The following is a 27,141-nucleotide window of genomic DNA, read 5'->3' as shown; positions in this document are numbered from 1 at the left end:
GAGGACCCTCCATCCAGCACAGTGTCGAATAGAATTAGCAAGAGTGAACATCCTTGCCCCCTCTCGCTCTTCCCAGGAAAGCATTTCCTATTTTCTGTGATGTCTCTTAAGTGACTTTTCCATACATATCATCCAACTGAGGAAGTTCATTATTATTACTGATATTTGCCTTTTTTCTTTCCTTTTTTAGCAGAAGACTCAGAAAGTGGTGTTTACATGCGATTCATGAGGTCGCACAAGTGTTACGACATCGTTCCAACCAGTTCAAAGCTTGTCGTCTTTGATACCACATTACAAGTAAGTATACCGAGTTTCATAAAGTTTCGGTGGGTAGCTTTTGGATGCTACTCTATAGGGTAATTTAAATCCAGCAATGCCAGCAAATGTTTATTCCATATATCAGGTGCTGTGCTGAGGTTCAGTCTGGGCTCTCGTCTTCATGGCAGCCTTCTAAAGAAGGTGCTGTGACTGTCCTCTTTTTACAGATAAGGAAACTCAAGTTCTAGAGTTGAAGAACTTAGATCGCAAAACTTAACTCCCCAAATTGTAGAATTTAAGAACTTGATGCACAGAGCTGGTGAGTGACAGGGACTGGAATTTGAACACAGGTTTGTCTGATAGAGCCGAAGCTTTTAACCTGTCTTCTGCAGTTTATCTTGATGTTTTTTCTTAGTGATTTAATAGAATATATAATAAGGTAATTTGAAATAATATTGGTTAAAAAGAAAAAAATTACTAAGGTGAATAATCTCTTGTGAGAGAACTTTGTTGAGCTCTTTTAGCAGAAAATTTGAACCTGATCATTTTGGTATTAAAAGTGTGTTTATTGCAGCTCATTTTAGACTGTGACTTAGAATCATATATGAAAAGTCCTAAATGATACATTCAGTGATCAAGTTACAGCCAATGCAGTAAAGTATGTGTGTATGCATATTTAGCTATTTAAAATGTTTCGTGTCTGTTTGTCTGTAAGTCCTTACAAAGCAGGATTGTCTTCAGTTGCGCTCCCCAGAGGCGGCTGCAGAGCTCGGGATTCATGGGCAGCGGGCTCTTTGCTAGGGTGTGCTTCCCAGGAGGACCTCCAGGGGGCCACAGAGAACCTGGGGGGAGTAGAGGCCCCATGAGGGCGGCCTCAGCTGGCCCCTCTGCCCAGCACTCGGGGGACTCTCCTCACCCCTCCGCAGCCCGGTCTCCTGTCCTTCCCAGCGGCCTGCCCTGCGGCTGTTCTTCAGAGCCACCTGGGCTCGTGAGGCTGCTCGGCCTTTAGTCAGTGATTCTCAGGAATGTACAAGTGGATCTGTTCTTGTTTGTGTCACTTTACAATTGTTTTTTGTTATCATACTGAAATACGACTAATTTTTATAAATTGACCTTCTATCTTGTGAGTTTGCTGAACTCACTTCAGACCCGATAACCTTCCTTCAAGGTCCCTTGTAAAACCCAAAGCTGGTTTTTGCAAAGAGGACAGGGAGCACCCAGATAGAGCGTCACAGTAGGGAAAGTACAGATGGGACTCTTAAGAAGTAGGCTTTGCAACGGGGACTGCAGATTTCAGTAGTGAAATGACTAGAAATGCTGAACTCCCGAAATGAAGAACCGCTCGATCAACACTCCCTTGCCCCCAAAAGGCTTACTTTTCAAGAGCCAGATCTGCTGCCCATTGGTTTTCTACCAACAGAAAAGTAAGTGGCAGCTGGTACAACCTGTGCGCTTCGCTCCTGCTTAGCTTTTCCCTTGCCGTGAAACTGACTTCCTTCAGAATTCAGAATTTAGAATTTTCTTCTAAGTTCATGTATTACATGGAAGTGTGATGCCACATGGATCATCAAGGTCACTAATCCAGTAAATATCCCTGATTAACAGAAGCTGCGAGGGCAGCCTCTCCTGGCAGTCAGCAATCCTGTGAGGCTGTAAGCTTTGAAGGAGCTAAAATTTGTTACCAAGGAAATAAAGGGTGGGGGTGTTTGACACTGGTCAGGGCAGAGCTCAGCATGCACCCAGAAGGGGTGAGGAGAGTACCTTCCAGGCGCAGACCGCAGCAGTCCCAGGATGCACTCCGGAGGGCAGAGACAACAGGTGGAGAACAGCCCAAATGCCTCTGATCAGAGATTGGCGAGATAAATCCTGGTGTAGGCCCACAAGAGATACCATGTAGCCATTAAGAAGAATGAAACAAATGTTTGTTGAGAATATTTTTATTTCTAAGTTAAAAAAAAAAAAGGAAGTTGTAGAACCATACATATATCATGATGAAGTTATTCTGAGGGTGCAAAGCCTCAGATTCATAACTCTTCTGGGGACCAAAGTCAGCCATATGCAAGGAAGCTGCAGAAGGAGATGGAAACTGCAGACGGAAATAAAAAAGAACAGACACACCAAGCCGAGTTGAAAGGCAGCCTGGCCCAGGACACGGCCTCGTTCTCAGAGGCAGCTCCCTCCGAGGCAGGCAGCACAAGCTCCCCGTAAGTGTCCTGCTGGCATTGACGCAGGATCGGTGTCCATCTGTTCGTCGGCACCTCTCAGGACCATTCAGTGGAAACCAGATGTTCAGCCTAAAGTTGTGCCCACTTGGGGTTGTCCATCCCCTCTGCCCTCAGTAGCCACCCCACGTGGGGCTGTGAGTGACACAGCTGTCCTCCCACCTGGGGCCAGTCTGTCTTAACAAGTGTCTTCCTCCTCGGGCAGTGGTTCCTAACTTGCTGCCCCCAGACCGAGGGACAGCAGGCGCCCATGTCGGGAGCACCAGGCGTCATGGGGCAACTCCCTGGAGTCCCCCGGGCCTGTGCACGCTCCCTCCCCCACACACCGTTCCCACTTGCTGACAGATGGCTGTGCTGCATGCCCAGCATTTTGGCTTGATGGACCAGATGACAGCCTGCTGGTGATGGGAAGCTCAGGCCATGTCGTCTTCAGTCGTTTCATCTCTGCCAGGGCCCAGGAGTAAACCAGAACGTTTTCTCAAAAGGAAAATAATTGTCTGCAGAAGAATCCATGGTTTTTGCTATTTGCTTTTTTCCCACAACCCTAGACATTTGCCCTGTGACTCCTGGTGGTGCTTGACGGGGCTTCATACTTCGCTAGTGCTGGCTTTGCTGGTCATCGGCCAGCATGGACGAGGAGCCGGGGCTGCTGCTGAGCTGCGGCTTGCTCCGCTTCCCTCTGAAAACAGCTTTTACAGGTCACTCATCAAACAGGTCAAGGTTGCTTCCAAAAGACCTGCCAAGCATTGAGTAGCTGGCCAGGTGTGTGCAGGGCAGCAAGTCGATTTCACCTGGAGGAGATACCTCTGCAGGCCGCTCCTCCCCTCACCCTGGGGCCCCGCCCTCTGGTTTGCACATCTCACTGAGGCACCTGGAGCATGACCACCTGCCCAGCAGTCCCTCGGCAGTGTCACCAGTGTAGCCAGGGAGTGCCGTGCACAATGCTACAGTGATAAGCATCTGTGCAGAAATCGTTCAGGCAGAAAGCACGAAGGCAGCGTAGCCTCGAGGCATGTTGGGGAAATTGGCGTGGAGCGGAAGTATATGTCTGGGCAGGAGCAGCAGGTCCCCACGTCTTGAACAACCGCTGCAGCCAGGGTCACGGCATGAGTAAGCCTACAGGAATCCACGGTCATTCTGGAAACGTGGTCACAGGCCACACAGGCTGTTTACTGGGGATGTCACGGGACCCTCCCTGCCCCTCATCCCTGTGCTTCCTCAGGGATGATCTGCCGCTAGCCTGGGAGCACGAGGCTTCCTCTTGTCCCTCTTACCACCGTGCCCCTCACCCCATAGGTCAGGGAGCCCGTGTAGGTAGGATCCTGCCATTTCCAATCACACACACGTTCAAGAGCTGAGGCGGTAGCCACATGTGGTCTGCAGACCTACTGAATCTCTCAGGGTTGACCTTGGGCTAAGGGTCCATCTGTCACCTGAAGACCCCGAGCCCTCATTTGGCTAGCAGCCATGGTGGTGTTTCATGTCCTTTCAGAGCCAGAGTCCTGCTGCCCCAGTGAGGGCATTTCCTCTTCCCCAGGTTGTCCCCCTGCAGTAAGCCACAACTGAGCCCCTTTTGGGGAGAGCATGCGCTAGGCAGGACTGTGGGCCACTCGCTCGGAGGCCCCGCTCCCTCGGCGAGGCGCTCAGGGCCTGAGAGCTGGCCTCCGTCTGGGAACCGGCCAAGAGGGCACGACTCCACTTCGATGCCTCGAGTCAGGGTTTTAGCCCCTAGACTCAGTTTTTCTTGCTGTGCAGATGAGGATGAGCCTTTCAGAAGATGGTGACCTACAGGGCGGGTCACCCCACTAGAGTCAGGCCGACACAGCACTGTTGCCTGCCGTTGAGCCTGGCCTACAGTGTGCAGCCAGAGAAGAGCTTTTCAAGGAGGGAGGGCCCCACAGTCATACATCCTCGACTACCTGGCGAGGCTGTGGCCTCTGGGCCTTTTCAGGGAACACAGCTGGGGGACTGGGTGTTCAGGCTGCTCGTGACACATCTGCCCAGGCGGGGGCTCACTCTTCTCCATTATGCCACACAAGGCTGGCTTTTGGCCTCATTAAACATGGACAGCAATGCCCTGCATTTCAGGCAGTCAACCCCATAAGCTTCAGAGCCACTTCGAGCTGCATGCACTGCACATTAAATCTACATTTCTACTAAGCCCACTTATAGCAATAAATGCTGCCAAACTGGTGTTAAAATCCCCCTTGGTTTAACATTATTACAAAAAGCTAGTCCCACACTTCACAGGCTTCTGAAGACATGCACTACCGTAACCATACTGTCCTGTGTGTGAACTGTCCCCTCGGGAGCATGCTGGTGTCTTTCCCTGGTCACAGGTCTCGTGACAGCAGGGGCAGCTCCATGGCTGTCTGGAGAACACGTGACCCTGTGCAGGGCACCTGCCTGGGAAGCTTGTTACTGGGCTTCCGAGCAAAGACAGGAGAATCTGACGCTGCAGAACCAGTGTACCCACTGCCACGGGAGGCTCCGAGCAACTCCAGAGCCCAGAAGCTTCATTTTGCTGAGTCCAGCCAGCATCTTCTGCAGATCCAAGGTCATGATTCTTCCAGATTGGTGCCCTGCTTTCATGTTGGAGACACGGTGAGGCTGGACTCGGTAGTGGTAAAGTTCTGCATCCTGCAGAATTCCATTTTGTAATTTCATTTCAGAGATGTGAGCCCTGATAGGCTTTCGAGGGCTGCCGTAGAGGCTCTCGGGTTCTCTGACTGTGCCCCGAAACCCACGACCTGAGCTGCTTGTCCCTGTCTATACGGGCCCCAGCATGCCTGCAGGACACCATCCACGCCAGTTCTGTGGTCCTCTTGCCGTGCTGGCCGCTGCAGCAGCCACCTGGACCCGGGTGCCCTGCTGGCCGGGGGCCACAGGGATCTGATCCCCCCTGACCAAGAGCTCAGCACTGTGCCCAGGCCCAAAGACATGAACCCAATCCCAAACCCTCTGTTCCCAGAATGTGCCAGGTGCCATTTTCTCTGTCAGGGTCAGTCAAGACACAGAAGCCACACTACCCATGGGACGGAAGACGAACATAGGTGATGTTAGCTGGGTAGGTACCGACTGTAACTGAAAGGGTGAGTGCTGGCTTGAGGCGGTGTTCTGGGTGCAGCTCCCCAGCCAGCAGCTTTAGTCGAAGCAGAGAGTTCATGAGAAATGCGCATCAGTGGGTCCTTCGGACCCACTGGATCGGAAATTAGGGTGAAGCTCAGTGGTCCATGTCTTCTTACTAAGGCCTTCTAGTGAGCCCAGAATTACTCGAAGGTTGAAAACCTCTGCCACGAGGCACCATGGGGGCAGGGCTCCCGGGACGCCCCCTTGGCATCTTGGGGGCAGAAGGTTCATGATGCCCTCTGAGATGGCATTTACTGGGGCTGGGGCTGTGTCTGGGTGGGAGTGGGGACTACTACAGGGGTCAGACTAGTCCAGGGGGGAAACTAGTACAGACAGCAGCCTAGAACGGGGGGTGGACTGATACAGGGGGCAAACAGGGAGAAGCAACTTTTTCCTAGCCCTGCTTTGCAGTCCTGGGCTGGCTCCCTTCTTTCAGAGGCTACAGTAGCCAGTGGCAAAACTGAATGTGTCCCACGGGGTCCCGGTGCCACAGAGCAGAGTTCAGGGAGGGTTTGGAGCTGAGACAGTAACTCCTGGACGGGTACAGTGGAGGAGCAGGATGCGTCCATCCCCTGCAGAGCTTCAGGGAAAGAGAGGATTTAGTGCCAGCAGGTTCTAAATGGTGACACTTCAGTAGTTATGACAGACTCAAAACTAAAATAAAATTTCATAGTGGAATCCTCAATTCCAGGACTGGGAAGGGGAAACATTAAGAATTATGTAGGTCTTCCCTTACAATGGCAATACGATTTTTTTTTAGCAACACTATAAACAGTAACTATTCTTAATTAACTTTTTGTTTTAGTTTTGAATTTACAGAAAAGTCACGAAGACAGAACAGAGCTCCCACATACTGTACACCCTCCCTCCATGTGCACCATTGTGCCGTATGTGGTAACACTTTTGCCACAGTTGGCAAACCAGCGTCAGTACATAGTTACTGCCTGAAGTCCATAGCCGGTTAGGTGTCCTTACTTTTTACCTAACACCATTTTTCTGCTCAAGGATCCCACCTGGTCACTCCCTTACATGGGGCCTCACGTCTCCTTCGGCTCCTCTGGCTGTGGGTCTCTCTTGGTGACCGTGGCAGTTTTAAGGGGTGCAGGGGAGGCACACTGCAAGTGCCGACAAAGAGGGGGAGAAACTCTTCACCTCGTTTTATGATTTTTCATTATCAAGGAAAATGATTCTCAAAATGGAGAAAGTACAATAAATGGTGATTAGTGGAAATTAAGACCTCAGGTGTAGAGATCATAGGAGGGTGCCTGCCTGTACTAAGCCAGTTGGCTTTCTGATCCAGATGAATCTCATTCTAGTATAAAAGGGGACGCAGGGAGCAGATTGCCAAGCTGTTGGTCATATTGGAGGAATCGTGGAGAATGGTCTGATGTCCAAGGCTAGAGACAAAAGGAAAGAAAACAGATCCCTCAAACAACAGGAGGTGGGGAATGTGGTGTCAGTGCCAGGAAACATGTTTGAATGAATTATTAATAAAAGTGAAAGAAGTAGTAACCTACCATGGAACCTATCATGAATTGATAAAAAGTCACAGAAGGTGAACCTGATTTCTTTTGTGGACTGTTCGAGGACGTGGTAAAACCCTGACAGGCATACCTGGGTTCCAGTCATAGAGCTGACAGGGCCTTGAATGATGTCCAGTGGGTAAGGTGCAGTAACGTAGTTGGGCAGCACTGTGAGTGAATTAATGGCTCATTGTGGACCCTAAAAGACTTGGTTAAATCTCAGCCGGAGCAGGGCATGTTGGACACCTCTTGTGGGTCCTTTTGAAGTCTCATGCCACCTATTATTCCAGCCCCCACTTGCCTCATGCAGGTGCAGTGAGGTGGCATCTCACCTGTAGCCAGCATAGTGGTAACGAACGGAGGATGAAGCCAGTGGGTAAATGCCTCTACCTCGTGGCCGTACTTGTGGCCAACAGTCACCCATCAGCTTACTGGCTCATGTGCCAGCCTGTTTATTCCTGTCCTCCACTCCTTTCCCTGGGCTCACATTCCCAAATAACCTATGTGCAAGCTAGGCTCGGCTTTCCCTGGTGGGATGCTGCGCTCTTCCTTTACTCTTGAGTTCATCAACATTTGCAGCAAGGACTTGAATATTGATCTTGTGAATGGCATCAAATTTACAGATGGAAATCTGGAGGGAGAGCCAATAATAATTGATATTCCAAAAGATTCCTCAACAAGCTTAATTATTGTTAGGACCAATTAATAAGTAGATGGGATCCAGAACTAAGAAAATTATATCATATCAATATTCCAGAAAAGAATAAAACGGAGCAAAACAGTGTGCCAAGAACCTCAAAAAATGTGGGGATGAACACGGCAGGGTCCTGCCCTCAATAAGCATATACCAGAGAGGGTGCGTGCTGACGCCAGTAGACAGCAGACTATTGACCAGTCTGGAGGTTTTCAAAGAAGTAGGCATAAGTAGTTTAAAATGTCAAATGGTACCAAAAAGCTTACAATAAAAAAGCAGCAGTCCTTGTCCTTATTCATTGTGCCCATGTCATATTCCCCAGAAACAACCAGGTCAGCTGTTAAATCTAGAATTTACTGCTATGTCGTGTCACTTTCGGACTGTTTCTGGGTGCAAGTTCGGTAGATGGAGTTTAGCGCCTGGCATGGCCTCCTTCGTCCCTTCATCCTCCCAGTGTGACTGCGTCTCAGCGTCCGGTTAAAGCCTCGCCAGCACTTTGATTATTCTGACTGGGTCACATTATTCCCCGCTAGGTCACCTTTCCCTTTTTGTACAGTTTGCTGTTAACTCCTGCAGTTTAGAATTCTACTTTTTTATTTTCCTTGACTATCTGCGTCTTTTCACACCTCCACACTTACTGATGGAGTTTTCTGTGAGACTGTCAGCTGTGTTTTCAGCTCCACTTGGAGCCGCTCCTGGGGCCTCTGTCTTCCTGCTCTGCCGGGTCTCTAACCTGCTCGTCACCATCACCTGAGACTCCCCGGGTTATCCCGGGACTTCCCTCCACCCTGTCCTTGGAACTCCTGTTTTCTGAACACGTGCTTTCTGCTGTCTTGATTTATTACCTTTTTTTGTGGAGCACGTTCTCCAGTAGCAGCCTGTCTTGGTCTATTCGGGCTGCCATGACGAAACACGATAGACTGGGGGCTTAAACAGCAGGAATTTACTCCTCACAGTTCTGAGAGCTGGCTCAGCTCCCCAGCTAGGAGCTCTTCCCCTCTTACAGCTTCTCGCTGTGTCCTCGCCAGGAGGGGGAACAGGCCCAAGCACTCTGGCCTTTCTTTTTCTTCTAAAGACACTCACTAATCCCTTTGCTTGCCAGTGGGTTTCAGCCCCGGGCAAGTTCACTATGGATTCAGTGTGACCAAAGAAATTGACCGTAAAACGTTCCTGCGGTGAAAGGGTTAGACCCAACTTTATTTCCAGGTGGCAGGTCAGTCACTAGAATCCCATCCACTCAGAGCGAGTCTGCAGGCAGCAAGCTGGTCTCTGCCTCTGGGCCCCTCTGTCTGCACAGCTGCCCTCTGGGCCTCTGCACAGCCGTCCCGCACAGATGTCCTCTGGGCCCCTCCATCCGCACAGCTGTCCTCCCGGCCTCTCTGCACAGTTGTCCCACACAGATGTCCTCTGGGCCTCTGTCCTTGGCGCTGCCACCACTCCAGCCTGTTCTGCTCTCCTGCAGCCTTGCAGCCCTGCCACCGTGTTGTGCCCAGAGCACTGGGCGAAGCTCTTCATATAGAATCAACAGCCATGTATTGCCCACAGGTGTTCAGTGAGCTAATCAACCAGGGCCAGGTGAGAATCCTGGCCACAGGAACTCTCATTTTATCCACACCCATCATGAGATAAACCTAACACCTCCCAAAAGCTGCACCTTCAAACACCATCACACTGGGGCTCAGGGCTCTAACATAGGAATATTAGGGGGACACAAGTTTTCAGTCTGCAACACTTCCTGAGAAAAGATTGATGGGAGGAAATTGTCAGAAATTTTAAATCCCATATCCCTTATACTCAATTGATAGACTGCTGTGTTTAGAATTCTATAATGAAAATAGTTTTCATTTAGAATTTTGAAGGATCATTCCATTGCTCCTAGCTGCCAATGTTACTGAAGAGAAACTGGCTGTAATTTGTTCTTTTATTAGTTTCCATCTCTTATATGTAATTTGTTTGCAGATTGTATATCAGTTGAAAACAAAGATATTTTCAATCGTATTTGAGATCCCAAAGGACTTTTTCCTACAGATCAGAACCAGATTATGCCAGTCCTCTTTTTATCCTGGTTTATTGGTTAACTGGTAACATCGGCACCTTCTCTAATTGTGAAGAATTTTCCAAGTATACTTTTAAGTTACTCTTCAAACAACTCCATGCACATTTTGTTAAGAAAGCCAAGTTTTTTGTAGGCTTCATTATTTCAAAGGAGGTTCACAGCCAAACCACAAAAGCAACAGACAGGGTCACCCAGCTTGGGATGCTGGAAACATTCTCCTCGAGGGCCCCGTGAGCATGTCTACAGATAAAGTGAAGGTTGCTGCGGCCAGGATTCTCACCTGGCCGTGGTAGGCTAGCTCACTACACGTGTGGGCAATACGTTGTTACTGACTCTGTATGAAGAGCTCCACACAGTGCTCTGGGCCACACAGTGGCACGGCTGCAAGGCTGCAGAAGAGCAGAGACTGCAGTGGTGGCAGTGCCAAGGACAGAGACTGGGACGGCTAGGGGAGGAGAGGGGGTGCAGAGAAGCCCAGAAGCAGAGATTGGCTTGCTGCTTGCCAGACATGCTCTGAGTGGATGGGATTCTAGTGTTTGACCTGCCACCATGGGAATCAAGTTGGGTTTAACCCTTTCACCCCAAGAGCGTTCCATTGTCATTTTTCAGTCTCTTTGACCCCATAGTGAACTTGCCCGGGGCTGAAAGTCATTGGCAAGACAGTGTCTTGTCTACTTTAGAACATTATGTTGGGTCTTTGGAGGGTGGAACTGTGCCTCCCTCCATTACGTGTGGACATGTCAGCAGTGCGTGTGTGCACAATGAAAACTAAATCCTCTGCTCTCTGCTTCTGGTTGGGCCAGTATAGGGTAGAAAATTAAAGCATTTATTCGTCTGGGCTCTCAGCGCTGATACTATACAGAAATGTTCACTTACAAGCTCAGTTGGTCCATGTAGCCCCTGTGAGAAAAACATGATCCCTCGTCCCATTTATAACTAGAGCACCAAGGCTCAGAGGGGACCGAAGGCTGGAGTCCAGTCAGTCTCGCACTTTGCCTGTTGGAAATAAGTAAAGGGCATTTTACTTCACTCCAAATATTTTGCCTTCTGAAGAAGTGGTAGCGTTTCCACAGTAAATTCTAAATACTCTCCTTGCCAGCGGACTTCCCTGGGGATTGTCCCATTCTCTGCCTTGCCTCAGGCCTACTGCGTGAGCAGCATTTTTGTCCTCAGTGTTAGCTTAAGTCGGCACGCATGATGAATTTTTAACATCCATACATGGTCTGTGTGTCGCCACATGTTTATCTGCCACGTGGAGAGTCAGTTGTTGTTTTGTTTAGTGGCCTTGAGACTCATTTGTAACTTTGCAGCAGCTAGAGCTGTTTAAGAGCTGCTGCCCAGCAGATCAGAGAAGGTATTGTGGGGAAGCATCTCTTTCCTGATTCTGAAAGAACAGTCATCACATTTGTGGGTTAAAATTGACCCCCGCAATTTTATTGCAACTGCAAATTTTTCTGCAAAAAATTGCTGTTGCAGGTTTGGCCATGGGGCCTGTGACAGTGAATGTGTCTTTTTCCTCTGGCCAATCGTCTTTGCCTTTGATTTTTAGCATCTTGTCTATCATGTGATTAGGTGTTGGCTTTTTTGTATTTATCCTGCCTGGGGTTTATTTGATTCTTTTTAGTAGATTCCGGTTTTCTCTTGAAATTTACCTATTTGGAGGTGATTTGAAAATGTTCTCAGAAAAGAAACAATAACTGTGGAGCTCAAATTATGAGTTTCGGGGTGCACTCAGGGCTGTCAAGTGGCAATTTGTATATTTTATCCAACCTATATAGTGGTTTTCAGCTATTTCATCCTGGCCAAACTCAGAACTTTCTGGAATGGGTTTCCAACAGCCATGGTTGCTTAGGATTTCATGAAAGATCCTGATGAATGATTTTAACACTGGTGTTCTCTGCTGCCTCTGTTACTGTGGAGAAAACAATAAGTAGTCCGTGGTTAAAAGATGCCCCTGCTCCCTTCCTACTCCAGTGGGCTAGAAAAACAAGCTAGGCAGATTTTTAATGTGTTTTAAAATCCGTTTATCTGCAATGTTTCACCCATATTCTTTTATAATGTTTCCTAGAACCACAATCAAGGGTCCCAGGGCATCATCCAGGTAGAAACAGTAAATCATCCAATTAGAACACCATCCCTGGATGCCATTTAGTTAAACAATAAGGACGTTTTTGTGATTTTTGATGTAAGCTGTGAAAAACTGGTAAAAAGTACTGTATCAATTGGTGGATGCCATTTCATTTGTGTTTCTCTCCCATGGCTTTGGAGTGGCCCTGCTCACCCCCTCTTCCCAGTTCTCTGCTGGTTTGTTCAGCTGAGACGGAGTCCCTGCTGTATCAGGACACAGGGCTGGGCTGGGCTGGGCTAAGCTAAGTATAGAAAGTAATGAACGAGACCGCCTCCCACCAGGCATCCTTCCACTCTGCGCAGGCCAGCCAGCACCTCCTGAAGTCGTTGCTAGTCAAGGCAAACATCCCAGGGCCTCAACAGGCGCTGAGGTTTTATTCCTAGCTCTAAGTTCCTATAATTCTCTCATTTCTTTCCATTAGTAAGTTAACAAGGGGTTTTGGAATATAGTAGGGTGAGAAAAGAACCTTTTTCTTCTTAGTTATAAAGAACACTAGACCACAGCATAAAATATAGTCCCGGCTCCTTGGTGTAGAAGTTTAATTTTTTGCTTATTTCTCTTGACCTTTTCCATCTAACCACATATTTTATATAATTATAATGTATAATTTTATAGTCTGCCTTTTTCATTTTCATAAACCTTTTTTTAAATTTTACTTCAGCATGAGCTTCCTAATTACATTTTTCTCATTGGTATGCCGACACTTAACAAGTTTTCTTTTGTCGGAGGAAAGTATTTTTCCAGTTTCGTTATTAGAAATAATGCCACATTGGACATGTTTGATCCAGGAATACTACTCCTGAAATATTAATATTGTAAACTTCAACAGAGGAAAGACTCATGCATAGCAAGTATGGATATTTTTATGATTGTGGATACAAGCTGTGGCTCATGACACATGCAGCGGTTTCACGACAGCATGCCTTAGGTGCTGTGACCAAGAGGCAGCGGCTTATTGAGCAGCTGTAAGCGATCCTTCAGATATGTTTTAATTCTCATTTATTTAGTTATTTAAAAAGTTAAACCATTTTCTATGTGCGTATTTGCTCTGTGTATTTAGAGGATCATTTTCAGTATTGGGCTTTTGGCCTTTAATAAATCATCCGTTGCAGTGCCTCCCTTACCCGTTGTGGAGTCCCAGAGACCGTTTGTCATGGGCTCAGGAAGTAGCTATAGTCAGCGTGCTCTGAACAGGACCTGACCCGTAACAGGCACACAATGTGTTTGTGTCTAAAAGGTATAAAAGTACAACGAAATTTGCATCTTTCAAGCCTTTTCTTTCTCAACCTCAGGGAAATGAGAAAGTAAGCTTGTTTTATTGTTGAACATGTGAAAAACATTTTCATTTCATGCAGTTTGATATAACTTCAGTGTTTTCAAATGAAGTAATAACCACATATAGAAGAAATTAAACTCTGAAGTTTAACTCTTGTATGTTTTATCTAGATAATGTTGCTGTGTATGCAGAGGTCTTTAGATACAATAAAAACTTTTTCAAGTTAATTGCATTCAGTTTCAAAAAATAATCTCCAATCCCTACATTCATTTAAATATAATACAAAATCATTTTTGCTAATGTTAATAAATTCAGTTATTTTTAGTTTACCAAGCTTAACAAAACTTAATGTTTGAAGGTAACTGAAAAGATTTGCTTGACTACTTTAGTTGAAGGTATTATTCACCCTGACAAATGTAACCTTAAAAGTATGTTTTTTTCTCTTATTTCCCCTTAGGTTAAAAAAGCCTTCTTTGCATTAGTAGCCAATGGTGTTCGAGCAGCACCACTGTGGGAGAGTAAAAAACAAAGTTTTGTAGGTAAGCAGTGTGGGCCAGGGGAAAATCTGAAATGGGAAACCTTAAAAGCAGAAAGCTTTTTAATTTGTATTTAGTATGTGCTGGTTTGGAATTCAGCCTTGTAAACATGTTACTAAATTAAAGAATATTCTTGCTTTTACATCCTGGGTAAGGCAAGGCCTCTGGTAAATTCAAAACACATACTTTGTTGAGCTTCTCTTTTGCATTGATGGCATTTCTTTGATTCAACACCTCTGGCTCTCTGAAGGACCCCACGTGCCTTTGCCCAATCCTGTGAACCCAGGAAAGAGCACCCGCAGGGGAAGCCGTGGTCAGACTTCTGTCAGCCACCTTTGTTCACGTTTACACATCTATGGTCCCTCCCTGCTTCCTCACTGGGGAACACCTTTTTGACGGGCAAATGAAATTATATGAATGTGATCGATACTTTTTCTATAAGTCGTTGTTATACTACTAAAAGTATCATGTAACTTATAATATCTAAATATCGTGTAACTTTCCTCCAGGAAAAGGTTCATATCTTCTTCATCTTTATAGTCCTGGTGTCTGGCACATAGTAGGCACTTAATAAACAGTGACTGTTAAAATCATTGTTAATAGAGTGCTCAGGACACACTCCAGATGTCCCTAGAAGTGTCATGTTTCTAAAGTTTATAGAATACTTTATCTTAAAGTATTTTAAATTATTTACACATAGCTACAAGTCTTCTGTGATGTTCTATGCTAAGTTTTGTATCATTGAGTTGCCACATAGTGTGATTGATTCCATCGTACTTATTCCATCGTACTTCCTGTCACATCTAATTTCAGCCTAATTTGTGTATCTTAGTATGTAATTAACAGGTTAATAGTTTTAAGTAGTACATCAAACTGAGCTTGATATCTTGACAGTGTGTTTTAGAAACTTTTCTGGTTTTATATTTAACATATAATTCTCTGTTCCAGGCATGCTAACGATTACAGATTTCATAAATATACTACATAGATATTATAAATCACCCATGGTAAGTGCCAAAAATCCTTATATGTCAGTAATTAGAGCTGTGTATTGCTGTGTTTGTGTATAAGGGAGTCTGTGTGTGTATATATTTTAAGATTTTTTGCATTTTTTTCCTCCTCAGTATGGGGGTGGTAGTGCTGGTCATTGATTTTTTCCAAATATATTTAACATACAGGAAACCTCAGTGTAAATCAGTCATATTTGAAGCTTAAAGTAGGTAATCTTAGGAAAAATAAAAGGCAATAGCTTCTTTATTCAGTTTTCAGAAATCCTCAGGTTATGAGCTTACTCAGTGCCCAGAGATATTCTGTAAGTTTCACTAAAGTTACCATCTTTCACAGCATTTTGGGCCATGCTGTAGTGTTGAGATTCTGCCTGGACCCACGAATGGAGGAGGCCCCCCCGTGCAACTCCTGTCCAGGGCTCCCCAGGGATGGCCTCCTTCTGAGATGGGAACACCAGCCTCATTTCCCAGGCCTGTGGGCAGGAGGGTAGCTTCATGCAGTTGCCCCTGAAATTTTTTAACAACCACATGTACTGTGTGGTTTTAAAAAAGTAAAGCTTAAAATTGAAGAAATTCACTTTGGGTATTTTTCTGCAAGTTAAGAAAAGACTGTTTTGGCTAATTTTAGTGGCAGAACCCCCTGGTCCCTGTTCCAACCATTTTATAAGAGCACAATTTGAAAAACACATTTGGCCTTCATCTGACATTATGATTTTTGTGATTTTACTAACTAGTTAGGTTTTTGGTCTGGGTTTGGGTTGTTTACTGCTTTTGTAAGGGTGGGAAAGACAGAATGATATACTTTTTTCTTTAATTAGTACTATTTTGGGTGTCAGGAAGATAAAAGACAGTCCAGTTAATACTGTTTTTACATGTAATGGTTTATGTTGCCTAATAATGAAATTTCTACATAAAATGACAAAATAACGTTTCTTCATAAGACATACTCTTAGAATGTTTCTCATGACTTCTGATTTTTTAAATACTGTCAGTGCAGGTAAATATTGGTTTTTCTTGGATCTCTGCTTTTGGACTAGTAAAATCATCACAAGTATGATTATTAAGTGGACATATTTTTATAAAATACAGCTAAATCTCACTTAAATCTCAGCAGTAGTTAATTAAATCAAAATTTCTATTAAAAGGGTGGGGGCAGTTATGTCTAAATATACAGCCTAAAGATTTTACTTTTTAAAATTATGATTGACATAAATATTATAATAGTTTCAACATCGTGATTCTATACTTTTATACATCATGCAGTGATCACCACAATAGATCTAGTTACCGTCTGTCACTATATAGAGTTGTTACTCTACTATTGACTATGTTCCCTATACTGTGTTATATCCCTGTGACCTACTTATTTTGTAACTAGAAGTTTGTACTCTTGATCCCTTCATCTACTTCATCTGTCCCTTTACCTCCCTCCCCTCTGGCTACCACCAGTTTATTTCCTGTATCTACAAGTCTGTTTCTGTTGTTTGTTCATTTATTTTGTTTTAGATTCCACATATAAGTGAAATCATAGAGCATTGTCCTTCTCTGGCTTATTTCACTTAGCATGATACCCTCTAGGTCCATCCATGTGTTTTTACAAATGGCAATATTTCATTCTTTTTCATGGCTGAGTAATATTTCATTGCATATATTTACCACATCTTCTTTATCCATTTATCTATTGATAGACACAGGTTGCTTCCAGATCTTGGCTATTGTAAATAATGCTACAGCGGACATAGGGATGCATATGTCTTTTCAAATCAGTAGCTTTTGTTTTCTTCAGATATATTCAGAAGCAGAATTGCTGGATCACATGGTAGCTCTCTATCTTTAATTTTTGGGGGAAGCCCCATACTGCTTTCCGTAGTGGCTGCATCAGTTTACATTCCCACCAACAGTGCATGATAGTCCCCCTTTATCCACATCCTCATTAACTCTTGTTATTTGTTTCTTTGATATTAGCCATTCTGAGACGTGAGGTGGTATCTTATTGTGGTTTTGATCTGCATTTCCCTGATGATTAATGATATTAAGCGACTTTTCACATTTCTGTTGGCCATCTGTATGTCTTCTTTGGAAAAATGTCTATTCAGGCCCTCTGCCTATTTTCTAATCAGGTTGTTTTTGTTGTTCTTATTGAGTTGTATGAGTTCTTTATTCATTTTGGGTATCAACCCCTTACTGGGTATAATGTTTGCAAGTATCTTCTTCAGCTCAGTAATTTGCTTTTTTGTTTTGTTGGTTTCCTTTGCTGTGCAAAAGCTTTTTTGTTTCATGTAGTCCCATTTGTTTATTTTTTATTTTGTTTCCCTTGCTTGAGGAGACATTTCCCCAAAAAATATTGCTAAGACCAGTGGTGTCTGGGTGTTTACTGGTTATGTGTTGGTTTTTTTTGAGTTTTATGGTTTCCAGTCTTACATTTAAGTCTTTAATCCATTTTGAATTTATTTTTGTATGTGATGTAAGAAAGTGGTCTAGCTTCATTCTTTTGCATGTAGCTAACCAGTTTTCCCCACACTATTTACTGAAGACACTGCCCTTTACCTACTGTATGTTCTTGCCTCCTTTGTTGTAGGTTAATTGGCCGTTAAAGTGTAGGTTTATTCCTGGGCTCTATTGATCTATCTGTCTGTTTTTGTGCCAGTGTCATACTGTTTTGATTACTAGCTTTGTAGTACAGTTTGAAATCAGGAGGCATCATGCCTCCACTTTGTCTTCTTTCTCAAGATTGCTTTGGCTGTTAGGAATCTTTGATGGTTCCATAACAAATTGTAGGATTATTTGTTCAAATTCTGTGAAAAAAGCCATTGGTATTTTGATCAGGATTGCACTGAATCTGTAGATTGCTTTGGAAAGTGTGGACATTTTAACAATATTAATTCTTCCAATCTGTGAGTACTCTATATCTTTCCATTTATTTGTGTTGTCTGCAGTTTCTTTCATCAGTGTTTTATAGTTTTCAGAGTACAGGTCTTTTACCTCCTTGATTAAATTTATCCCTAGCTATGTTGTTCTTTTTGATGCAGTTGTAAGTGGGATTGTTTTCTTAATTTCTCCTTCTGACAGTTCATTATAAGTGTATAGAAATGCAACAGATTTCTGCATGTTAATTTTGTATCCTGCAATTTTACTGAATTCATTTATTCTAATAGTTTTTTGGTGGAGTCTTTAGGGTTTTCTATATATAGGTTCATGTCATGTGCAAATACTGGCAGTTTTTCTTTTTCCTACCCTCCCTCTTGAACCCCCTCGATCTACAGCCCAAAGTTTTTTTAAATTGTTGAGGATACTTGTTTCTCTACATCTCACTTCATTGCCTAATTATGAACAGAAAAAAATTATTGCAAAAGCTATGGCTTATTTCATCTTCCAAGTATTTACTGTTAGTATATAAAAACAATTTATTTTTAATACATTGACCTTTTATCCTCTAAGATTCTTTCTTATTCTAGTAACCTTTTTGTACTTTGTTAGTATTTTTGCTGTTTACATAATAACACTATATGCAAAAAAAGATAGTTGTGAGCCCACATCATTTATTGAAAAAACATTCTTTTTGTCATAGGATTGTTTTATTGTGTTAAGTGTGGGTCTGTTGCTGGACTGTATTCTGTACCATTGTTCTACTTGTCTATCTCTATGCCAATACCATAGTCTCTTAATGACTTTTTTTTTTTAAAGCCTGATGGTATTGGAAGTCTGCCAATCAATCTGAGAACAATATTGAGTCTTAAAATCTGTGACCATGGTATTTCCTTTTCTTGCTTCCTTTCATTGCCTAGGACCCCTAGCACAGTATTCAAGTCATGAGGGCAGACCTCCTTGCCTTGTTTCCCGTCTTAAAAGGGAAGCATTCAGTGTAACATTGTTAACTATGATGTTAACTGTAACTTTTTCATAGGTGCCCTTTGTCTTGTGGAACATGTTCCTTCTTTTCCAGCTTTGCAAAATTTTTATTATGAATGGATGTTAAATTGTGTCAAGTGCTGTCTCTATCTTTTGATTATCATATTCTTTCCATGCTCTTAGGTATTATTTCTTAAATAATTATTACCACCCATCACCTTTTTGGAACTCCAATTACTCAACTGAGACTGTTGTTTTATGGAGTTTTACCCAGTAATTTTTTTTCTGTGCTTCTTTTCAGGTATATTTTATTTCTAGGTCTTCAATTTCACTGTTTTTTTCCTCCACAATATCTAATCTACTAAAATGTGCTCTTCCTTTCAGATACTGTATTTTCTGCTCTAGAAGTTCCATTTGGTTCTTTTTCATGTTTTCCATTTCTCTCCTTGTTATCTTCATGTTTTCCATTAAATCCTTGAACATACATCAGTTGTTTTAAAGTTCTCTGCTAATTCCATTACGTCTATTGTGGGTCTGATTCTCTTGACAGATTTTTCTCTTGTTAGAGGTCACATTTTCCTGCTTCTTGCAAATCTAATCATTTCTAATGGATGCTAGATATTGTTCATGTTATATAGTTGAATAACATGTATTGTCTTCCTTTAGATAGTGTTAGAGTGTGTTATGGCAGGCAGTTTATTTAGTTGCAGATCATCTAGACCCTTTTGAGGCTTTTTTTTTTCTTTTGTTTGTTTTTCCAACTTCATTGAGGAATAATTGGCAAGCAATTGTATATATTTAAAGTGTAAAACATGATGATTTTTTTTTTTGAGAGGGCACCTCTCATATTTATTGATCAAATGGTTGTTAACAACAATAAAATTCTGTATAGGGGACTCAATGCACAATCATTAATCAACCCCAAGCCTAATTCTCAACAGTCTCCAATCTTCTGAAGCATAACGAACAGGTTCTTACATGGTGAACAAGTTCTTACATAGTGAATAAGTTCTTACATGGTGAACACTGCAAGGGCAGTCATATCACAGAAACTTTCGGTTTTGATCACGCATCATGAACTATAAACAATCAGGTCAAATATGATTATTCGTTTGATTTTTATACTTGATTTATATGTGAATTCCACATTTCTCCATTATTATTATTATTATTATTATTATTATTATTATTATTATTATTATTATTTTAAATAAAATGCTGAAGTGGTAGGTAGATGCAAGATAAAGGTAGAAAACATAATTTAGTGCTGTAAGAGGATAAATGTAGATGATCAGGTGTGTGCCTATAGACTAAGTATTAATCCAAGCTAGACAAGGGCAACAAAACATCCACAGATGCAGAAGATTTCCCTCAAAATGGGGTGAGAGGTTCTAAGCCTCACCTCTGTTGACCCCCAATTTCTCACCTGATGGGCCCCCTGCGACTGTGCCTGTCTTAGGTTGTTCCTCCCTTGAGGAATCTTACCCGTCTCTGGCTAACCAGTCATCTTCCGGGGCCATACAGGGAAATGTAAAGTTGGTAAGTGAGAGAGAAGAAATATTCTTTGAAAAGGTTAGCTTTTTACTTCTTTGCAGATTTATGCCCTGTAGCTTCTATGCCCAGCATCTGTCTTGAGGTATCTTTACCACTTGGAAGAATTATGATACTTGGTAATTTCGATATGAGGCACGAATTCTACTAAAGGGTTGTAATTAGGAAGGAAGAAGAAAAGCTATAGAAGTAGCAGACAAAAGAAAACTTGGGAAGATTTATTATTTCTTTGACATATCTTCTTGTAGTGTAACATAAGCGTGTATAGGTTTTAAATTACTAATTAAATTGCGTGCACACATGAACATAATAGGAATACAGCTACATAACCAAAGCAGACCTACAATTACCAGCCATATCCAGTGAAACCAAGAAAACCCGTTAGGCATCCTAGGCATTTGTGAAAACTTATCAATGATATGATGGATATTGTCTAACTGAATTTGAATATTTTGAGAAAAATCAGACAAATTAAAACAACACATTCCTGGGAACTGTTCACATCCCATATGTTCTTTTAACAGTAGATAGTCTATAGTCGCACGATTTTGGAGCGCTGCAACTTGCACTTCTCCTAATTCTTGGTTGAATTCCAATAGTATAGATCCAGTCAAATTTGTTTTACTGTATGCACAGGCCAGCTTAGATATCTCCTTCTTCATTCCAATGGCAAGTCCAGGAACCGGTGGGATGAATGCAGCTACAACTGCAACAGCGCCAGGAGCTTTGTTGAAGTTTTTTGATGATCATCTTCTGGAATGACTCTTTCAGAGGATGTTGATGTTGGAAGTTCTTCTTCATATCGTATCTTAATTCGTTTTCTGGGTAGCCAAATTAGGCTTTGATCCTCTGTATAAACACAAACAAACCCTTTGCCCACACTTCAATATGACCTTTATACCATTGTGAAGAACTTATTGGAGATCACCACACAGGAACTGCTTTTTTTTTCTTTTTAAGAGAAAGGAATATTATCAGAAAAATGTACTTCCATAGCTGATCATCTGACACTCTTTAAATGATCAAAATTAAGGATATGTAAAGCATGCATTAATTGTTGATTTGCAGTTAGTTTTATACTATCAGGGAGTAATCCCCCTTTTCTTTCTCTCCTTTTTTTTTCTTTTTGTTATCATTAATCTACAATTACATGAAGAATATTATGTTTACTAGGCTCTCCCCTATACCAGGTCCCCCCCAACAAACCCCATTAGAGTCACTGTCCATCAGCATAGCAGAATGTTGTAGAATCACTACTTGTCTTCTCTGTGTTGTAAAGCCCTCCCTTTTCTCCCCCCCATTATGCATGCTAATCATAATACCCCCTTTCTTCTCCACTCACTTATCCCTCCCTACCCACCCATCCTCCCCAGTCCCTTTCCCTTTGGTACCTGTTAGTCCATTCTTGGATTCTGTGATTCTTCTGCTGTTTTGTTCCTTCAGTTTTTCCTTTGTTCTTATACTCCACAGATGAGTGAAATCATTTGGTACTTGTCTTTCTCCCCCTGGCTTATTTCACTAAGCATAATACCCTCTAGCTCCATCCATGTTGTTGCAAATGGTAGGATTTGTTTTCTTCTTATGGCTGAATAATATTCCATTGTGTATATGTACCACATCTTCTTCATCCATTCACCTCCTGATGGACACTTAGGTTGCTTCCATATCTTGGCTATTGTAAATAGTGCTGCGATTAACATAGGAGTGCGTCTGTCTTTTTCAAACTGGAGTGCTGCATTCTTAGGGTAAATTCCTAGGAGTGGAATTCCTGGGTCAAATGGTAAGTCTATTTTGAGCATTTTGAGGAACCTCCATACTGCTTTCCACAATGGTTGAACTAATTTACATTCCCACCAGTAGTGTAGGAGGGTTCCCCTTTCTCCACAGCCTCGCCAACATTTGTTGTTGTTTGTCTTTTGGATGGTAGCCATCCTTTCTGGGGTGAGGTGATACCTCATTGTGGTTTTAATTTGCATTTCTCTGATAATTAGCGATGTGGAGCATCTTTTCATGTGTCTGTTGGCCATCTGAATATCTTTTTTGGAGAACTGTCTGTTCAGTTCCTCTGCCCGTTTTTTAATTGGATTATTTGTTTTTTGTTTGTTGAGATGGGTGAGCTCTTTATATATTTTGGACGTCAAGCCTTTAACGGATCTGTCATTTACAAATATATTCTCCCATTCTATAGGGTACCTTTTTGTTCTATTGATGGTGTCTTTTGCTGTACAGAAGCTTTTCACCTTAATATAGTCCTGCTTGTTCTTTTTGCTTTTGTTTTCCTTGCCCAGGGAGATATGTTCAAGAAGAGGTCACTCATGTTTATGTCTAAGAGATTTTTGCCTATGTTTTTTTCTAAAAGTTTTATGGTTTCATGACTTAAATTCAGGTCTTTGATCCATTTTGAATTTACTTTTGTATATGGGGTTAGACAATGGTCCAGTTTCATTCTCCTACATGTAGCTGTCCAGTTTTGCCAGCACCATCTGTTGAAGAGACTGTCATTTCCCCATTGTATGTCCATGGCTCCTTTATCAAATATTAATTGACCATATATGTTTGGGTTAATGTCTGGATTCTCTAGTCTGTTCCACTGGTCTGTGGCTCTGTTCTTGTGCCAGTACCAAATTGTCTTGATTACTATGGCTTTGTAGTAGAGCTTGAAGTTGGGGAGTGAGATCCCCCCCCCACTTTATTCTTCTTTCTCAGGATTGCTTTGGCTATTCAGGGTCTTTGGTGGTTCCATATGAATTTTTGAACTATTTGTTCCAGTTTGTTGAAGAATGTTGCTGGTAATTTGATAGGGATTGCATCAAATCTGTATATTGCTTTGGGCAGGATGGCCATTTTGACGATATTAATTCTTCCTAGCCACGAGCATGGGATGAGTTTCCATCTGTTAGTGTCCCCTTTAATTTCTTTTAAGAGTGACTTGTAGTTTTCAGGGTATAGGTCTTTCACTTCTTTGGTTAGGTTTATTCCTAGGTATTTTATTCTTTTTGATGCAATTGTGAATGGAGTTGTTTTCCTGATTTCTCTTTCTATTGGTTCATTGTTAGTGTATAGGAAAGCCACAGATTTCTGTGTGTTAATTTTGTATCCTGCAACTTTGCTGTATTCCGATATCAGTTCTAGTAGTTTTGGAGTGGAGTCTTTAGGGTTTTTTATGTACAATATCATGTCATCTGCAAATAGTGACAGTTTAACTTCTTCTTTACCAATCTGGATTCCTTGTATTTCTTTGTTTTGTCTGATTGCCGTGGCTAGGACGTCCAGTACTATGTTAAATAACAGTGGGGAGAGTGGGCATCCCTGTCTTGTTCCCAATCTTAGAGGAAAAGCTTTCAGCTTCTCGCTGTTCAGTATGATGTTGGCTGTGGGTTTATCATATATGGCCTTTATTATGTTGAGGTACTTGCCCTCTATACCCATTTTGCTGAGAGTTTTTATCATGAATGGATGTTGAATTTTGTGGAATGCTTTTTCAACATCTATGGAGATGATCATGTGGTTTTTGTCCTTCTTTTTGTTGATGTGGTGCATGTTGTTGATGGATTTTCGAATGTTGTCCCATCCTTGCATCCCTGGGATGAATCCCACTTGGTCATGGTGTATGATCCTCTTGATGTATTTTTGAATTCGGTTTGCTAATATTTTGTTGAGTATTTTTGCATCTACGTTCATCAGGGATATTGGTCTGTAGTTTTCTTTTTTGGTGGGGTCTTTGCCTGGTTTTGGTATTAGGGTGATGTTGGCTTCATTGAATGAGTTTTGTAGTATTCCCTCCTCTTCTATTTTTTGGGAAACTTTAAGGAGAATGGGTATTATGTCTTCTCTGTGTGTCTGATAAAATTCTGAGGTAAATCCATCTGGCCTGGGGGTTTTGTTCTTGGGTAGTTTTTTGATTACCGTTTCAATTTCTTTGCTCGTAATTGGTTTGTTTAACTTTTGTGTTTCTTCCTTGGTCAGTCTTGGAAGGTTGTATTTTTCTAGGAAGTTGTCATTTCTTCTAGGTTTTCCAGCTTGTTAGCATATAGGTTTTCATAGTAGTCTTTAATAATTCTTTGTATTTCTGTGGAGTCTGTCTTGATTTTTCCATTCTCATTTCTGATTCTGTTGATGTGTGTTGATTCTCTTTTTCTCTTAATAAGTTTGGCTAGAGGCTTATCTATTTTGTTTATTTTCTCAAAGAACCAGCTCTTGGTTTCATTGATTTTTTTTCTATTGTTTTATTCTTCTCAATTTTGTTTATTTCTTCTCTGATCTTTATTATGTCCCTCCTTCTGCTGACTTTAGGCCTCATTTGTTCTTCTTTTCCAGTTTCAATAATTGTGATGTTAGACTATTCATTTGGGATTGTTCTTCCTTCTTCAAGTGTGCCTGGATCGCTATATACTTTCCTCTTAAGACTACTTTTGCTGTGTCCCACAGAAGTTGGGGCTTTGTGTTGTTGTTGTCATTTGTTTCCATATATTCCTTGATCTCCATTTTGATTTGGTCATTGATCCATTGATTATTTAGGAGCGTGTTGTTAAGCCTCCATGTGTTTGTGAGTCTTTTTGTTTTCTTTGTAGAATTTATTTCTAGTTTTATACCTTTGTGGTCTGAAAAGTTGGTTGGTAGGATTTCAATGTTTTGGAATTTACTGAGGCTCTTTTTGTGGCCTCGTATGTGGTCTATTCTGGAGAATGTTCCATGTGCACTTGAGAAGAATGTATATCCTGTTGCTTTTGGATGTAGAGTTCTATAGATGTCTATTAGGTCCATCTGTTCTACTGTGTTGTCCAGTGCCTCTGTGTCCTTACTTATTTTCTGCCCAGTGGATCTAGCCTTTGGGGTGAGTGGCATGTTGACGTCTCCTAAAATGAATGCATTGCAATCTATTTCCCCCTTTAGTTCTGTTAGTATTTGTTTCACATATGCTGGTGCTCCTGTGTTGGGTGCATATATATTTAGAATGGTTATATCCTCTTGTTGGACTGAGCCCTTTATCATTATGTAATGTCCTTCTTTATCTCTTGTTACTTTCTTTGTTTTGAAGTCTATTTTGTCTGATATTAGTACTGCAACCCCTGCTTTCTTCTCGCTGTTGTTTGCCTGAAATATGTTTTTCCATCCCTTGACTTTTAGTCTGTGCATGTCTTTGGGTTTGAGGTGAGTTTCTTGTGAGCAGCATATAGATGGGTCTTGCTTTTTTATCCATTCTATTACTCTGTGTCCTTTGATTGGTGCATTCCGTGCATTTACATTTAGGGTGACTATTGAAAGATATGTAGTTATTGCCATTGCAGGCTTTAAATTCGTGGTTACCAAAGGTTCAAGGTTAGCCTCTTTAGTATCTTACTCCCTAACTTAGCTCACTTATTGAGCTGTTATATACACTGTCTGGAGATTCTTTTCTTCTCTCCCTTCTTATTCCTCCTCCTCCATTCTTTATATGTTGGTTGTTTTATTCTGTGCTCTTTCGTGTTTCCTTTAACTGCTTTTAGTGGGTAGTTGATTTTATTTTTTGCCTTTAGTTAGTATTTGGTTGTTCTGCTTTCTTTGCTGTGATTTTATTTTCTCTGGTGACATCTGTTTAGTCTTAGGAGTGCTCCCGTCTAGAGCAGTCCCTCTAAAATACCCTGTAGAGGGGGTTTGTGGGAGGCAAATTCCCTCAACTTTTGCTTGTCTGGGAATTGTTTAATCCCTCCTTCATATTTAAACGATAATCGTGATGGATACAGTATCCTTGGTTCGAGGCCCTTCTGTTTCATTGCATTAAATATATCATGCCATTCTCTTCTGGCCTGTAGGGTTTCTGTTGAGAAGTCTGATGATAGCCTGATGGGTTTCCCTTTATAGGTGACCTTTTTCTCTCTAGCTGCCTTTAAAACTCTTTCCTTGTCCTTGATCTTTGCCATTTTAATTATTATGTGTCTTGGTGTTGTCCTCCTTGGGTCCTTTCTGTTGGGAGTTCTGTGTATTTCCGTGGTCTGTTCGATTATTTCCTCCCCCAGTTTGGGGAATTTTTCAGCAATTATTTCTTCAAAGACACTTTCTATCCCTTTTTCTCTCTTCTTCTTCTTCTGGTACCCCTATAATATGGATATTGTTCCTTTTGGATTGGTCACACAGTTCTGTTAATATTGTTTCATTCCTGGAGATCCTTTTGTCTCTCTCTCTGTCAGCTTCTATGCGTTCCTGTTCTCTGGTTTCTATTCCATCAATGGCCTCTTGCATCCTATCCATTCTGCTTATAAACCCTTCCAGAGTTTGTTTCATTTCTGCGATCTCCTTTCTGGCATCTGTGATCTCCCTCCGGACTTCATCCCATTTCTCTTGCGTATTTCTCTGCATCTCTGTCAGCATGTTTATGATTCTTATTTTGAATTCTTTGTCAGGAAGACTGGCTAGGTCTGTCTCCTTCTCTGGTGTTGTCTCTGTGATCTTTGTCTGCCTGTAGCTTTGCCTTTTCATGGTGATAGGAATAGTTTGCAGAACTGGGACGAGTGACGGCTGGAAGGACTTCCTTTCTTGTTGGTTTGTGGCCCTCCTCTCCTGGGAGAACAGCGGCCTCTAGTGGCTTGTGCTGCGCAGCTGCGCGCAGACAGGGCTTCTGCTTCCTGCCCGGTTGCTATGGAGTTAATCTCCGCTGTTGCTGTGGGCGTGGCCTGGCTCGGGCAGCTGCTCCAAAGTGGTGGAGTCGCGTTGGAGGCGGAGCAGACGGGAGGCTATGTATCTCCGTGAGGGGCCTCCCTGCTCCCTGCAGCCCAGGGGTTAGGGTGCCCAGAGTTCACCAGATTCCCTGCTGCTGGACTAAGTGTCCCAGGATGCTTCCGTCCGGCTGTGGGGTCCCTGTCCCTTTAAGACTTCCAAAAAGCACTCGCTTTTCTTTGTCCCCAGGCCGCCGGCCTCAGGGACCTGCTCACAAGT

The 27,141-nt window shown here is 42.5% G+C and overlaps 1 protein-coding gene across 9 annotated transcripts in view; it reads left to right on the top strand.

The window, feature by feature from the left end:
• Nucleotides 1-27,141, top strand: part of PRKAG2 (protein kinase AMP-activated non-catalytic subunit gamma 2) — a 266,756-nt gene that overhangs the window by 216,999 nt on the left and 22,616 nt on the right. For 5 of the 9 annotated variants that reach the window (XM_036899690.2, XM_036899687.2, XM_036899689.2 and 2 more), the window contains 3 exons: nucleotides 191-297; nucleotides 13,744-13,825; nucleotides 14,771-14,829. In XM_036899690.2, the coding sequence (XP_036755585.1) occupies nucleotides 191-297; nucleotides 13,744-13,825; nucleotides 14,771-14,829 (248 nt within the window). The remainder of the gene's footprint in view (nucleotides 1-190; nucleotides 298-13,743; nucleotides 13,826-14,770; nucleotides 14,830-27,141) is intronic. The other 4 variants (XM_036899688.2, XM_036899697.2, XM_036899693.2 and 1 more) reach the window with 3 other exon arrangements.

This window comes from Manis pentadactyla, chromosome 7 (genome assembly GCF_030020395.1).
Source record: "Manis pentadactyla isolate mManPen7 chromosome 7, mManPen7.hap1, whole genome shotgun sequence".
Taxonomy (NCBI): domain Eukaryota; kingdom Metazoa; phylum Chordata; class Mammalia; order Pholidota; family Manidae; genus Manis; species Manis pentadactyla.
Note: the sequence above shows the minus strand (reverse complement) of the source record. Positions and strands in the feature narration are given on the sequence as shown.